At 43.5% G+C, this 16,506-nt stretch overlaps 1 protein-coding gene across 1 annotated transcript in view; it reads left to right on the top strand.

Annotated features, from left to right (window-relative positions):
- Window positions 1–5,083: 5,083 nt before the first annotated feature.
- Window positions 5,084–16,506, top strand: part of LOC311103760 (neurabin-2-like) — a 69,333-nt gene continuing 57,910 nt past the window's right edge. Inside the window, exons 1-2 of the mRNA XM_084145408.1 lie at window positions 5,084–5,222; window positions 10,195–11,728. Of these exons, the coding sequence (XP_084001534.1) occupies window positions 10,265–11,728 (1,464 nt within the window). The 5' untranslated portion in view covers window positions 5,084–5,222; window positions 10,195–10,264. The remainder of the gene's footprint in view (window positions 5,223–10,194; window positions 11,729–16,506) is intronic.

The raw sequence follows: 16,506 nt of genomic DNA, 5'->3' as shown, positions 1-16,506 counted from the left end.
GTCTGTTGTTTTGGTTTTCCTGCTTGTGTGCAGTTTTGAGGATGAGGTGGTGGACTGGGGTAGGAGTAAATGGGGATTTTGAAAGAGAGGGGATGAAGAATCATGAAGGAATATTGTGAAATTTGATCATTCATTCCGTAAATGAATGCACTTGTAATTTCGCTCTGAAAGCATCTTACTAACAATGTTATAATCATTGCTAAATGAAAAATAAGGAAGCTATTTATCTCTTATATTGTTGATATTTTCTATACCCTGTTGCAATGTGGACTTTGTTTAATGTCAAGAAAAGTGTGACAACATGCAAGCACGTGCACACACAAGCACACACATAGCGACACCGACACACATGTTTGTTTTACTATCCTTGTGGGGACAAAACAATTGATTCCCATTCCAAATCCAATTTTCCCTAACCCCTAACCGTAACCTCGAACCCCTAAACCTAACCCTAACTCTAACACATAACCCTCAACCTCTAACCCTAATTGTAACCCTAACTCTAACACCTAACCCTCAACCTCTAAACCTAATTGTAACCCTAAACCTAACCCCTAAGCCTAAAATAGCCTTTTCCATGGGGGGACTGGCGAAATGTCCCCACTTGTCCCAATTTTCCTTGTTTTAAAATGTTGGTCCCAACAAGGATAGTAAAACCAAACACACACACACACACACACACACACACACACACACACACACACACACACACACACACACACGCAGATAGTTAAAGCCACAATCTGTATGTAAAATTCCAGTAATTGGAATTGAGGAGGTTATTACTGTCTTGCTTTATTGCAAAACATGCTTGTTTTAGAAAGTCGTGTTGCTCTCATTGCATGTCATTCACAAGGCCCAGATATATTGGCTATAGAAATTAGGTAGGCCAACTATTTGCATTGCATGCATTTGCATTTGCTCTGTTGTTTCCATTTTTGTTAGTGACCCACTATTTGATTAATGGTAAGCATATTGTTTTTGTGCTGTCAGGAGAGTGCAGGTATTTTTTATGTCAATAGAGGGAATACTGCCATCTTGTGGAACCAGGTGGTTAAGGTCATATAGGCTAGGCCTAGTAGCGCTCTATTAACAGTAGACATATGCACTGAGGCAAAAGAAAACAAAGATAATGAGATAGAATGGAGACCTCTAGTCTTGCCTCTGTATTTAGATGTTATTATTATTAGATATTAGAATATATTAGATTGTATTGCACCATCATAGGTCCTTATAGCTCTTCTGACCTGAGCAAAGTATTGCCAGTCACTGTTTGGTCAGTTGCTTTTCTGATGGCCCATGTCCACTAGGCATGATGTAGGATGATGAAACAACAGAGGCCATTCATTTTCAATGGAAGAAAAGCGACGAGAAGCAAAGTGGATGGGGGACCGTTGGGCGATGCGAATATGGGTTGGGAGCGTGAACAGGGCGGGAGTTAAGTTGGGAAAGCTGAACTTCATGCAAAAGACTCTGCGATATCATGACGCAATTGACCAATTAAAGCTCACTATAACTTCCAGCCTCTACTGGATAGGCTGTTGATACGTAGCACTACCGGGCATGCTGTCCGCTTGCTAGCGACCACATGACGAGCCACTCTGGACAAAGCTAGCGTGGCTAGGCAAAGCATCGCTGCTTGTGGATCACAGCCATGAGAATAAACAGTATTTTTGCTTGATGCCTGACAACATGTGCACCACCACCACCCGCAGTCGCTATTGAGTCACTTTGGCTGTCTTTCACATGCATCACATGTTGCCTGGGGAGGCTCCATTTGTTCACAACAGTGAGTCTCCAGACAGAGCGAGACAACAGGCAGCACAAATCTGGGTCATTACTGCAGTGTGTGTGTGTGTGTGTGTGTGTGTGTGTGCAGTCACATGACCACGGGCAGGGGATGCGTTGCCATGGAGACTCCTCCACAACTGTGTGTGTGTGTGTGTGTGTGTGTGTGTGTGTGTGTGTGTGTGTGTGTGTGTGTGTGTGTGTGTGAGGGCTGCACTCGAGTTGAGAGATTCAAGTCCTCAGCTGCAAACCCTAAATAGTGCACTTATTTTGCCAGAGCCCTATGGGCCCTGTTCAAAAGTACTGTGCTATGTAGGGAATAGGGTGCCATTTGAGACTTTACTCTGCTGTATTGACCCATGGTTAAACCCAAAAGATGATCATTCTGCCACTGCACATTAGAACCTGGTGTTGGAGGAAAATGATCTCTCTCTGTGTAGATTAGACAGATGGAATCCCATTATAAACTGGAACATTAAAAATGTACACTGAGTTTTTTTAGAACATGGTTTTCTCACCATGTCCTCCTCTTGAGGGCTCTGTGCCCATCAGGTCTGTTATTGGAGTGTTTTACATGCCCAAGGACGTTGTGGTGACACTGACAGGAAGAATCACCTAACCCTAACCGAACAGAAAGAAAGGCATGGGCAACAGTTATAAGAGGGCAGACCTTCTCAAAGTAAAATGATGACGGCTGAACATGAAGACAGTGTTTGTTCTTTAAATAACAACACAAAAGGTTTACAAAAGATTACAGTATTGCAATGCCTTTATAACTAATGTCTTAACTGAAAAATACAGTATATAGCCTATGGTATTCTTTCTATAGAGGGTGAGTGAGCAAATCACATGGGTAAGAGCCTATAAAAATATGCCTATATTTTAATCTCATAAAAAATATATATTCCCCGGTGCCCAGAGAATGGTGGTGAAGTGTCTCCAAGTGCAAAATGATGACTCTATCAATTTATGAACCATAAAACAATGACATCCCTCATAGAATACACGTTTCCCTCTAATCCTGCATGTTATTGTCATGTTCAGTGGGATAGGCCTGCATTTTAAGAGATGGTTTGGTTTATTCCCTAAGAGTGTACATGATGGGTTGAATAATATCACACTCATAATCTGAGTAGAATTATTCAATACTGTATAAGGCAATAGCTCTATAAAGTGTATTCTCTGGTCAGTGCATTGGTAAATAACAACGTCATGCTCCCTGATGTGGTTAGTGGTATAGGCTACTATAAGGCATATTTATGTCAAGAGATAATTTGTTTGTAAAATACACTGAACAAAAAAATCAACCCAACATGTAAAGTGTTGGTCCCATGTTTCATGAGCTGAAATAAAAGATCCCAGAAATGTTCCATATGCACAAAAAGCGTATTTCTCTCAAATGTTCTGCACAAATTTGTTTACATCCCTGTTAGTGAGCATTACTCCTTTGCCAAGATAATCCATCCCTTGACAGGTGTGGTATATCAAGGAGCTGATTAAACAGCGTGATCATTACACAGGTGCACCTTGTGCTTGGGACAATAAAAGGCCACACTCAAATGTGCAGTTTTGTCATACAACGCGATGCCACAGTTGTCTCAAGTTTTGAGGGAGCGTGCAGTTGGCATGCTGACTGTAGGAATGTCCACCAGAGCTGTTGCTAGAGAATTGACTGTTAATTTCTCTACAATAATCAGTCTCCAACATCATTTTAGAGAATTTGACAGTATGTCCAACAGGCCTTACAACCGCAGACCCTGTGAAACCAAGCCAGCCCAGGACCTCCATATGCGGCTTCTTCACCTGCGGGATCGTCTGAGACCAGCCACCCAGACAGCTGATGAAACTGATGAGTATTTCTGTCTGTAATAAAGCCCCTTTGTGGGAAAAAAAACCTAATTCTGATTGGCTGGGCCTGGCTCCTCAGTGGGTGGGACTATGCCCTCCCAGGCCCACCCATGGCCGCTCCCCTGCCCAGTCATGAGAAATCCATAGATTAGGGCCTAATAAAATTATTTCAATTGACTGATTAAAATCGTTGAAATTGTTTCATGTTGCATTTATATTTTTGTTCTGTATACATCAATAAAGGAAATGGAAAGACTTTTAGACAACCTATGTTTAATGTAATGAAAAGGCACTATAACGCCTGTAGCCTATCCGATAACCTCGACAAGGATCTCATCTAGATTAGGCCTTCATAAACCCCCTAAACCCATAATAGATAAAGATATTTTTTGTTGTAATCTAGGAATAACGGTATTAGGCTCAAGATAAATCCAATTTATCCCTGCATTTAAAGAGCAGCTGCCCGTGGCAAATGGTGCTTGCATGGAAGTCGGACATTCTTCAAAGGATTGTTGCAATTTTACTACAAACCAATTAACAGAAACTCGTCACACTTATCACCATCGCATAAACGTTCTGACAAAACTAATAGGGGGCGAATAATCCTATGATGAAGTGTCAAAAGGAAAGTGGTGCCATTTGGAGGTGCCACTGGCTGTTGTTACACTGCTGTGCACTGTACACACATACAAATAGTACTACAGGTCTTTTGAGGTCTAGCATACCATCCCGTCAAAATAGTCAATTGTGTTTTTGGAAGATGTGGTGATTGCTTTTGAATAGTGAGCATTAACCATTGTTCTTCTTGTGTGTTCACAGATTTTCCTCACGAGGTCACTGCCGACACTCACATTTTTGTTTCATTCCAAGGAACAGCCTGACAATGTAACAACCACTCCCCCCTTCGATATATATATATATATATATATATATATATATATATATATATGTTTTACCGTTCATCATTATACCTTTTTATGATGTGTGTAACATTTCATTGGGCTATACTTTGATTGAATTTATTTCAGCTCGACCTATATGAAACTGTAGCTTTTGGCATTTCGGTCACCAGTAGGCCTAATGGTCTTGGGATATAAGGGGCTATAAACCCAATTGCCAATTACACATACCAATGTCATTTGTAATTGCGGGCTACTATTTGGGTGCTGAAATCAGTATTTCTTTTATTTTTTATAAAAACTAAATTTTATGTGACGTCGGAGCTCCACTAGTCGCCGCTCAACTCCATCGTAAATCGTGGAGTTGAGTTTAATCGGCTATAAACCCATAGATTTAGCAGTCGGTTCAGTGGGCTAATAAATAATCCATAGGCCTAACTGTTCGATTATTGTCCCGAATTTATTGTGTTTTTTTGTCTATTTTGTTTTGCTCGACATCAAGGGTTAACGTTGCCTGTGATGCCATATGCTGTTGGTTGAGAGGAGAGGAGTGGAGCGAGCGAGAAGGCATCAGTTCGCTACGCTCGCAAGGGTATCAGAAGCGAAAAAAGAACGTGGACACAATGGATTCTATAAAAGACGGATCGTAACTTGAACCAACCTCTGTGAAACACTGAAAAAGTTACGGTAATCAAACTTAGTAAAGATGCAACGACATTTCCTTTTTTGCTTTTATCTTGCTCGTCTAATAGAGAAAGAGAACTGTAATTCTGACTGCGGAAGATGCAGGAAGCGATGTACACATCAGGCAAGCGAGGTGTTCGAGGCCCTCAATTTCCGCAGGGTCCTAATGTTTTTGACAACATGGATTTTTGAAAGACGCACATAGGCTATTGTCGGGGATGTTTAATGAAAGTGTATTCCACAATAAATGTCCTGGATAGACAGTTTGTTGAGCAGCGCTAGCGTTTATAGCGAACTAACGTTACAGCGCTCCGTAATCCTAACTGTCTGTCTGTCTGCCAGGTAGGCTATTCGTCACAACAAAAACCTATCATAACATGACAGTCCATGATGTGTTTATTTTAGATGCTCGGTTGCACATCAGACAAAGTTTGCTACATTTTACAGACTACCTATATGGAACGTGTCGTTTCCTGATACAATGTATCGAACCGTTGTTGGACTGTAGCTGAGAAAATGACTATTTTGTGTCAAAATGACGGAATGGTCTATACGCCGAGAAGATCAATTGAATCACTGACAAAATAGCATGCTCTATGCCTAAAGACCTACGAGGAGATTTTGTTCGTGTTTTGTAGAGGATGTCATTTGTGCCATCAATGCATATAGGCTGAATGCATAGGCTGTTGCAATAGGTTATTCCATTCATGGAAATGGCACTGATCAAATAAGGATATCCGGATTGTCCGATTGAAATTAGGCCTAATGTTGGATAGATTGTCATCATAGGTATATTTAAATCCAACTGACATCATACATGACATGTAGGCTACAGCAGTCTACATAACATAGACCTATGTGCAGTGGCGGTTCTAGACACATTTTACTAGGGGGGCCAGTGTTTAATCAGGGGGGCACACATAAAAAAACTGGCAACACATGATATTCAAAGATTATAAACTTTATTTTACTTTAAAATCATATGACATTTATTATAACACGTATTTTGTACAAGAGTGCAGATGCAAGAGAGATAGTGCCATAAAAATTAAAAAATTAAAAAATAAAATAAAAAAGTACAGGGTACAAATACAGGGTTCATATTCAATGTGAACAAAACTCCAGGATACAACAAAGGGTACAACAATGTGCCATTTCCTATTTATGGAAGCCCCACTACTGTGGACAGTTGATTCCACATTTTGTTTTAAGAAATAAAACTTTCTGAGTGATTTATAAACAAAACACACTACCCTGTATCCATTTAGGTAAAATAAACCAAATCAGAAAAGAAATTCAATTCAAAGAGGCTTTACTAGCATGACCATATTGACATACAGTATTGCTAAAGCACATAAACAGGGAAACGTGTTACACATTAACATCCAGTAGTCCAATAGGATGCAGACAATAAACATTAAGTTAACATTCGTTTAAAAGCAACAATCATGTCAACACAATGTAGCAATATGAACAACACTGATGGATATCAGCAACAACATGAAAACAAGAATATTACAGGTGTCTGTGTGTGTGTGTGTGTGTGTGTCTGTGTCTTTGTGTACTTCACTGTCAGTTGATGAGCAGGTGTACAAAAAAAGGCTTTACAACATATATGGGCAAGTCCATTTAGGACAGCACATTTCCACCATAGTTCACATTAGGAAAAAATGACAGCATGAATGCTCACTAAACAAACATATACTACATATACCTTTTTATACACATTTTTTTTCAGTAATTTTTTAAGAGTGAAAGGGAAGTAAGCAATCGCTCATCATAGGATCATACATATTTCAGTTACAATATTAGTTACAATATTAGTGTTAGTTAGATCATCATGTCAAAGCTGGACCTGCAAAGTCTGAACGACACAAGTGTGCAATGATTGGAGTGATTTTGTTTCTTTTTTTTCTTGCTTTGCTTGTTTTCAAAAGGAAAAATCATAGTTGGTAAAAAATAAAATAAACTTTCGTTGAAAGGTATCACACTGTATAATTTACAAATATCTAAAGAGGTTTAGTGGATGCCATAAAACATCCGTGGAGCTTGAAGATTTGTAGTACATAGATGTTTGGCAGAGATAATTCAAAAGAATAAAATCATAAACTCTATCTAACTTTTTTGTTTGCTGGGGCAAAAAATTTCTTTATGTCCCTTCCTCGTTTCATGATAACTATTAGAAGAAGAAAAAACGTAGGGGCATGCATTACATTTTGTTACCTAACCATCCCTCCCTACTTAACACTGGCAGATAACCTGTTGATTACTTTACTAAAAATGTATTTGTTATCGCGATGCAACAGCCAAGACGGATGAAGTTACGTGGTTAACATCACAACATTGTGTAGACCTAGCAAGGATAGCCTACTAACATTTGGATATTTGCTTCTGCTTCGATGAGTTTGCTTAGATATGATTACATTTCTAAACAAATCGAGACCAGACATTTAAAAACTTGATTTGATTTATGTGTGAGGAACAAAAGGAACATGTAGGCTATGTGCAAGAACAACAAGTCACTTATGATATTAAATCGTTTTGCTTACCTTCGACCTTCGGGTGCGCCACTCTAATTTACCCGTGTAGAACGTTGCCGTGTAGAGCGTTGCATTAGTTCCGCTTTTGGCGCTCGCGTGTAAAATAGTTATAAATTCATAATTTTTTATTTGGTCAGCACGGGGGGGCCACAGGGGTGGCCAGGGACATTTCCAGGGAGGCACGGGCCTCCCCCGGCCTCCGTGTAAAACCGCCACTGCCTATGTGTAGTGGTAGCAGGATACTGTGCTCTCTTTGTAAATACAATTACAAAATTCATGGGATATGGGGTCGCTCTGGTAATATACAATAACAGGAAACTGGATCAATGCAGTGCTGCGGATTGAAGAATAAAGTCATTGTGGCTGTTATTTGCATAATCATGGTCCAGCCTGGTATGTTTTACATGATTTGCAACAACAATTAGGCATATTTAGTCAATGACATGGTTTGAGTTACACAATATATACAAAGTATGTGACACCCTTTCAAATGAGTGGATTTGGCTATTTAAGCCACACCCATTGCTGACAGGTGTATAAAATCGAGCACACAACCATGCGATCTCCATAGACAAACATTGGCAGTAAAATGGCCTTACTGAAGAGCTCAGTGACTTTCAATGTGGCACCGTCATATGACGTCACCTTTACAACAAGTCAGTCTGCCCTGCTAGAGCTACCCCGGTTATCTGTAGGTGCTGTTATTGTGAAGTGGAAACGTCTAGGAGCAACAACGGCTCAGCCTTGAAGTGGTAGGCCACACAAGCTCACAGAACTGGTCCTCTGTAGCTCAGCTGGCAGAGCACGGCGCTTGTAACGCCAAGGTAGTGGGTTCGATCCCCGGGACCACCCATACACAAAAATGTATGCACGCATGACTGTAAGTCGCTTTGGATAAAAGCGTCTGCTAAATGGCATATTATTATTATTATTATTAGAACAGGACCGCCAAGTGCTAAAGCGCATAGCGTGTAAAAATATTCTGTCCTTGGTTGCAACACTCACTACCGAGTTCCAAACTCCCTCTGGAAGCAACGTCAGCACAAGAACTGTTCGTCGGGAGTTCGTCCATGGCCGAGCAGCCGCACACAAGCCTAAGATCACCATGCACAATACCAAGCGTCGGCTGGAGTGGTGTAAAGCTCGCCGCCATTGGACTCTGGAGGCAGTTGAAACGTGTTTTCTGGAGTAATGAATCACGCTTCACCATCTGGGACGAATCTGGGTTTGGCGGATGCCAGGAGAACGCTACCTGCCCAATGCATAGTGCCAACTGTAAAGTTTGGTGGAGGAGGAATAATGGTTTGGGCTAGGCCCCTTAGTTCCAGTGAAGGGAAATCTTAGCTCTACAGCATGCAATGACATTCTAAACGATTCTGTGCTTCCAACTTTATGGCAACAGTTTGGGGAAGGCCCTTTCCGGTTTCAGCATGACAATGCCTCCATGCACAAAGCGAGGTCCTTACAGAAATGGTTTGTCGAGATTGCTGTGGAAGAACTTGACCCTGACCTCAACCCCATTGAACACCTTTGGGATGAATTGGAACGCCGACTGCGAGACAAGCCTAATCGCCCAACATCAGTGCCCGACCTCACTAATGCTCTTGTGGCTGAATGGAAGCAAGTGTCCGCAGCAATGTTCTAATATCTAGTGGAAAGCCTTCCCAGAAGAGTGGAGGCTGTTATAGAAGCAAAGGGGGGACCAACTCCACATTAATGCCCATGATTTTGGAATGAGATGTTCGACGAGCAGGTGTCCACATACTGTTGGTCGTATGGTGTATTTGAGTGAGCATAAAGACGTTGGATTTCTATTCCTCTCTCACCCAGACTCGTGGCTCTGATTGCATGAATGAGGATTATTGTAATACATTTAGCTTTAAGACCCTGTGGTGTCTTTCTACTTGGCAGCAGCAGACCAGAAATCTTAAGGCAGCTGAGAAAAATCCTAGCGATCAAAATGATATAATGACTAACGGATACAGCACAAGTAATCCGTCACCAGTTGGATTTCTGCCAGGCCTACTCTCCAATTTGCTATCTGGGTGTTATTGTTGTAATCCCTAGACTAGTCGTATCATATTTATCTCATATCCTTCACTACAGTTCTCCTTCCTAAGTGTAGGTGAATAGATAGGGGATGTGCAGCGCCCCAGGCTGTTCCCTATTTACGTCAGAGTAAACTTCCACTCACACCCACCTGTGTGGCTTTCAATTTTTTTTCTCTCTCTTGGATTTCTCTATCATGCTCCTTTTCAAGCCTTCTCTATCCATCCTTCACTTCCTCTCTCTATCTCTCCCTTTCGTTTTCACAAACCCACTCTCGCTTCCCCACTATCGCTCAATGCTGTTCTTGCATTTGTGTCTGTCTACCCAATGTGTAGGCAGACTCCCTCAGGTGAAATTGAGTGGTTTTGTTTGTTTTTCTCATCCAGGGGGAGGAAGACAGAAGACAGAGGAGCTATGCTGTTACTGCCAAATCTCAGTGGCTCAGTTTGATTAACCATGATGAAGACTGAACCCCCATCGGCGGGCAGTGCCAGCTCCACCCTCCGGAGCCCGTCCCCCCACAGAAACGCCTATGAGGCGGGCATCCAGGCTCTGAAGCAGGCCCATGACGCCCTGAACAACGCCGCCAATGGAGACGATGCTGCTAAGGACGGCAAGCCGCCACGGCCTCCCGGCAGGGGCCGCCGCCAGTACGGCTCCAATGTCCACCGCATCAAGAACATGTTCATGCAGATGCAGTCGCCGGGCGACGAGGATGACCCGTCCAAGGCCAATGACCAGGCGGTGCGGCTGTCCCTGCCCAGGGCCAGCAGCCTCAACGAGGACGTGAACCACAGCGCCCTGCTCAAGCTGGGTGCCACAGTCTCCGAGCGTGTCAACCGCTTCGACCCCAAGGGCGGCGAAGTCGGCGGGTCCCGAGGGGCCTCAGCAGGATACTCCAAGCTGCAGGAGACGAGGAAGATCTTTGAGCAGCGCCAGCTACAGGAGAAGCAGTCCGCCACCAACCGCATCTTGCTCAAGAAGGAGCGTCCGGTTTCGTCCGCGGTCCAGGACAGCCGACTGGACGTGGTAGTGCGCTTCAACGGCAGCACTGAGTCTCTGGACTGCCTGGATACGGTAGGGGGAGCCGGTGAGGCAGTGTCGCCTACCGTAAGCCAGCTTAGCGCCGTCTTTGAGAAGGCCGACGTGAGGAACAACCTGCACCGGCCCTCCTCCACGTCCCCGCTGCCCTCCCGAGGAGAAAGCCCCACTCCGGCGAAAACAGCAGAATGCCTCAACTCCAAAATCATCGACAGGAAGGTGCAAGTCTTGCCCCCAGGCAGTCAGGAGGATGGGAGCAGTCAACACTTGGACCAGGAGTGTTCCCCCAGAAGCCCCAAGAACAGAGCAGCTCCCCGAAATGATGAAGGCTCCTCAGGAAGTCCACGAACAGGGGACAGGACCTCTTCTGCTTCTACCGAAACCAAGCCTGAGAGGGAGAGAGGGAAGGAAGCCAGGGGCTCAAGTACCGGAGGCGAGCCTGGCAGGGAACCCATACCCGGGGACCAGGATGACTCCTCCGCACCCGAGGCAGGGAGCCGGCTGGTGCAGGCCGAGGTCCACGCCTCACTGGAAAATGGAGAGGACCCTGGGGGCCCCAACGACATGGCAGGGAGGCAGGAGGGAGAGAGGGGCCACAGGGAGGAGCCAGTGGAGGGGCCCCATTGTGAGGGACAGGAAGAGGATGGCCTGGAGGAGGAGTCTCGTAAGGAGGATTACTCGGAGGGCGACCTGGTGGACATCAGCGCGTACAGCGGCATCGGAGAGGACTCCGGCGGCAGCCAGCTGGATGAGGATGAGGAGGAGGAAGATGAGCCCTACGAGCCAGAGTCGAGCTGCTCTGAGATCCCGGGACTGCCTGCCGAGGAGGAAGCACTGCCGGAGAACAGGAAGATCTGCTTTAGCACTGGACCAATAAAGGTGAGTCTCTGGTTCAGGTGGGCAGAAATTAGGAACAGTTTATCAAGAGATGATAAGGGAAGAGACATCAATACTGGTCTGAAGTGGAGATCCGAAGCTGTCTGTAGTGGTAGACCATTATTTATATCTGTAGGTATAGTACTTAGGGGTAGTTTTATTCATAGTTTTACAGTAGTATTCAGAAGACAAAGCTCTCTGATTCATCTGTGTAGAAGTCATAAGTGTTTTAATAGTAGTTGGTTGACGCTGCCACATATTTCCCCACAGTTTACATTGGCCTACGTCTCTACACTGACACGTTTGAATGACTTTGCATTTCCTGTATTGGTGAAAACATCTTGTGAAAGCCTGTGCAAAGATTAGCATCCACATACTTCCTTCCACTTTCAAATCAAATTGTATTAGTCACATGCTTCGTAAACAACAGGTGTGGACTAACAGTGAAATGCTTACCTAGGAGTCCTTTCCAACAATGCAGAGAGAAAGAAAATAGAGAAATAATAGAAAAGTAAAACATGTAACAATTAGTAATAATAACGTGGCTATATACACAAGGGGTACCAGTACCGAGTCGATGTGCAGGGGTACGGGGTAATTGAGGTAGATATGTACATATAACTAGGAATAAAGTGCCAGATAGTAAACAGTAGCAGCAGTGTATGTGATGAGTCAAAAAAGTTAGTGCAAAAAGGGTAAATGCAGATAGTCTGGGTAGCTATTTGGGTAACTATTTAATTAACTATTTAAGAGAGGCGCAAGAGAGGTGATCAAGTTACACTTGAAATTCTCTGCTAATGTTTGCCAGGTAAATATCTTAAGTTTAACTACAGTTGAAGCCAAATACATTTAAACTCCGTTTTTCACAATTCCTGACATTTAATCCTAGTAAAAATTCCCTGTCTTAGGTCAGTTAGGATCACCACTTTATTTTAAGAATGTGATATGTCAGAATAATAGTAGAGAGAATGATTTATTTAAGCTTGTATTTCTTTCATCACATTCCCAGTGGGTCAGAAGTTTACATACAGAACTCTGCATATTTGGTAGCATTACCTTTAAATTGTTGAACTTGGGTCAAACTTTTCGGGAAGCCTTCCACAAGCTTCCCACAATAAGTTGGGTGAATTTTGGCCCATTCCTCCTGACAGAGCTGGTGTAACTGAGTCAGGTTTGTAGGCCTCCTTGCTCGCACACACTTTTTCAGTTCTGCCCACACATTTTCTATAGGATTGAGGTCAGGGCTTTGTGATGGCCACTCCAATACCTTGACTTTGTTGTCTTTAAGCCATTTGTCCACAACTTTGGAAGTATGCTTGGGGTCATTGTCCATTTGGAAGACCCATTTGCGACCAAGCTTTAACTTCCTGACTGATGTCTTGAGATGTTGCTTTAATATATCCACATCATTTTCCTTCCTCATGATGCCATCTATTTTGTGAATTGTACCAGTCCCTCCTGCAGCAAAGCACCCCCACAGCATGATGCTGCCACCCCCGTGCTTCACGGTTGGGATGGTGTTCTTCAGCTTGCAAGCCTTCCCCTTTTTCCTCCAAACATAACGATGCTCATTATGGCCAAACAGTTCTATTTTTGTTTCATCAGACCAGATGACATTTCTACAAAAAGTATGATCTTTGTCCCCTTATGCAGTTGCAAACCGTAGTCTGGCTTTTTTATGGCGGTTTTGGAGCAGTGGCTTCTTCCTTGCTGAGCGGCCTTTTAGGTTATGTCGATATAGGACTAGTTTTACTGTGGATATAGATACTTTTGTACCTGTTTCCTCCAGCATCTTCACAAGGTCCTTTGCTTTGTTCTGGGATTGATTTACACTTTTCGCACCAAAGTACGTTCATCTCTAGGAGACAGAACGCGTTTCCTTCCTGAGCGGAATGACGGCTGCGTGGTCCCATGGTGTTTATACTTGAGTACTATTGTTTGTACAGATGAATTTGGTACCTTCAGGCGTTTGGAAATTGCTCCCAACCAGACTTGTGGAGGTCTACAATTTTTTTCTGAGGTCTTGGCTGATTTCTTTTGATTTTCCCATGATGTCAAGCAAATAGGCACTGCGTTTGAAGGTAGGCCTTGAAATACATCCACAGGTACTCCTCCAATTGACTCAAATGATGTCAATTAACCTATCAGAAGCTTCTGAAGCCATGACGTCATTTCCTGGAATTTTCCAAGCTGTTTAAAGGCACAGTGAACTTAGTGTATGTAAACTTCTGACCCACTGGAATTGTGATACAGTGAATTATAAGTTAAATAATCTGTCTGTAAACAATTGTTGGAAAAATGACTTGTGTCATGCACAAAGTAGATGTCTTTACCGACTTGCCAAAACTATAGTTTGTTAACAAGAAATTTGTGGAGTGGTTGAAAAATGAGTTTTAATGACTCCAACCTAAGTGTATGTAAACTTCTGACTTCAACTGTATCTAAGATGTGCCAAATACATTCTCTTCGGCTCAGGGCTCAAGCTATGCATTTGGTATGCTAACGTTCTAGCTAAGTAGCTAGCTTGCAAGATCAAGCTTCTTGGTTACAGCAGAGACAATCAATCCACTCCTCGATCAAGATCCCTGCTGTCGGGGCCTCCCGAGTAGACTAGAGATCCTGGTTCGAGTCCAGGCTCTGTAGTAGCCGGCTGCGACCAGGAGACCCATGGGGCGGCGCACAATTGGCCAAGCGTCGTCCAGGTTAGGGGAGGGTTTGGCCGGCAGGGATATTCTTGTCCCATCGCGCACTAGCAACTCCTGTGGCGGGCCGGGCGCAGTGCACGCTGACACGGTGTATGGTGTTTCCTCCGACACATTGGTGCGGCTGGTTTAGTTTAATGTTCGCTTGCGCTTGTTAGCATTTTGCTAGCGTCAGCTATGTGAATTCGGCAGTTTTGTTAGCATTTGTTAGCATACTGTCTTGAAAAAAATAATCTTTACATCTGGAAAGATGTGTGCACTGCCGGTATAACCGTATTTGCCCGGTATGGTACAGAAATGGTATGAAGGTATGAACATCTGGATACTTCCTAACCCTTTTACGGAGTGCTTCAGAGATAGAAGCTAATAGCTAGACGTTGTGGTTTGGGTTTTGACTTCCGGATATCAGGCCAACTTATTGGTCGAGCTGTTTCAACACAGCAGCGGTGTCCAATACAGCGCGTGTTTACTGCAGAACACATTCAGCACTACTGTGTGAGCTGCTCTATGTATGACTAAGTGACTGACAACTTGTGAAATCTCTTTTTGGCTTGGTCAGCATTCATTCATTTGCTTGACACTGAGGACCTACTCAGTAGTCCTGACAGCAATATAGACTTGTTCCTCCTGCCTTGACACAAGATAGGCTGATCGTTTCAGCTTGCATCAGCAATAATTATTGTGGTGAAATCCAATGTAGAAACCCCCCTTCCATAGCTTAATTCCTCTAAGATCTGTATGTTGTAACAAGGGAACCTCAAAAAAGCAGGGCGTAGAGAACTGATTTTTAAATTCCTAATGCTGACTGCTGCTCCAATGATATGCCATTTCCAGCCAGGTATAGGCCAGGTGTTCTCAGGGGCTTCACTCTGAACCACAAATACATAGTTTACATAACATTTGAAATGATGTAGGTAGGTAGATATTAGCTCTAGGCTACTGTATATTGTCATTATGAAATGTCAAAAGAATATGCCAGTGGCCTTTCTCTCCTGTCCCTTGGTGACTTGCCATTAAATGCCACCAGCAAGTAGTGTGGATTTCATCTCCCCATCATGCACAGCATGCTAACCAACCGGGCAGCCACCGTATCACTGTAATATATGTTATGTAGAGGGATTTTCAGTAGCAGTCATTTTCACCTCTTCTCAGTCAGTGAGTGTCTGAGATTTCATGGTTGTGATAGGGTCCAATAGATTTGCTGCATAGCCTTGTAATCCTAGTAGAGGAGGAAAATCACTGCTTCGCAGTAGGCCACCCTTAAGCACAGCCACTTGTGGAATGTGTAGTGGCATGCCATTACTTTGCTGTCACAGCAAGCAGTGTCCCTTTATTCCTCAGTGGCGGAGGATAGAGAGCTATCATATAGGCTAGTCCATCATAGTGTAGACTGGAAGGTTTTAATCTGTTAAATCTACTAGACCTATCTCTGCACAGCCATTGCTGTTGCACTTTTGAATATTGCACTGAATTGATCTGACCTGTGCAAGAACTGGAGATGGCAGTTCAGCATCTTCTTTTACCTTTCTGACCTATCGACCCTGTTATGTTGCTTATGGCTTTAACTCAACCAAGGGTGTGGCTTAACCATGATGCATTCACTGCACCTGGGAGTTCATTCTGCAGTCAGCTTCCATTCTTGATAAACTGTGCTGTATATTAGTGTCTTGTTTTGTCTGCAGTAGTGCCTGATACTTAAACATATACCCATACCATGGGTGACTGACTGACTCCCTCTCTTAGCCAAGGTGAGGGCACTCGGGGAAGATAATGAATTTGTTAGGTGTTCAGCAGGCCATGGGGATGACTAGGTGAATCGCCCGTGTTGTCCTCTTTGCAGAGATAAGGACAGAACAGGCAGGTCCATTGTCCACTCAGTCAGCTCCAGAGTGTCTGAGTCACAGGAGGTCTGCATCCCAAATTGCACCCTATTCCCTAGATGGTGCACTGACCTAGTCAAAAGTAGTGCACTATAACAAATTAATTCAGACACTGGCCTCATTATGAAAAGAAAATGCCATCATTGATGCATTTAATCACCATTTTATTTCAGAGGGGTATCTCTTTGAAATAATTTCT

Source organism: Coregonus lavaretus, assembly GCF_964263955.1.
Source record: "Coregonus lavaretus genome assembly, chromosome: 28".
NCBI classification, from domain to species: Eukaryota; Metazoa; Chordata; class Actinopteri; order Salmoniformes; family Salmonidae; genus Coregonus; species Coregonus lavaretus.
This window is presented reverse-complemented; position numbering and strand designations above follow the sequence as displayed.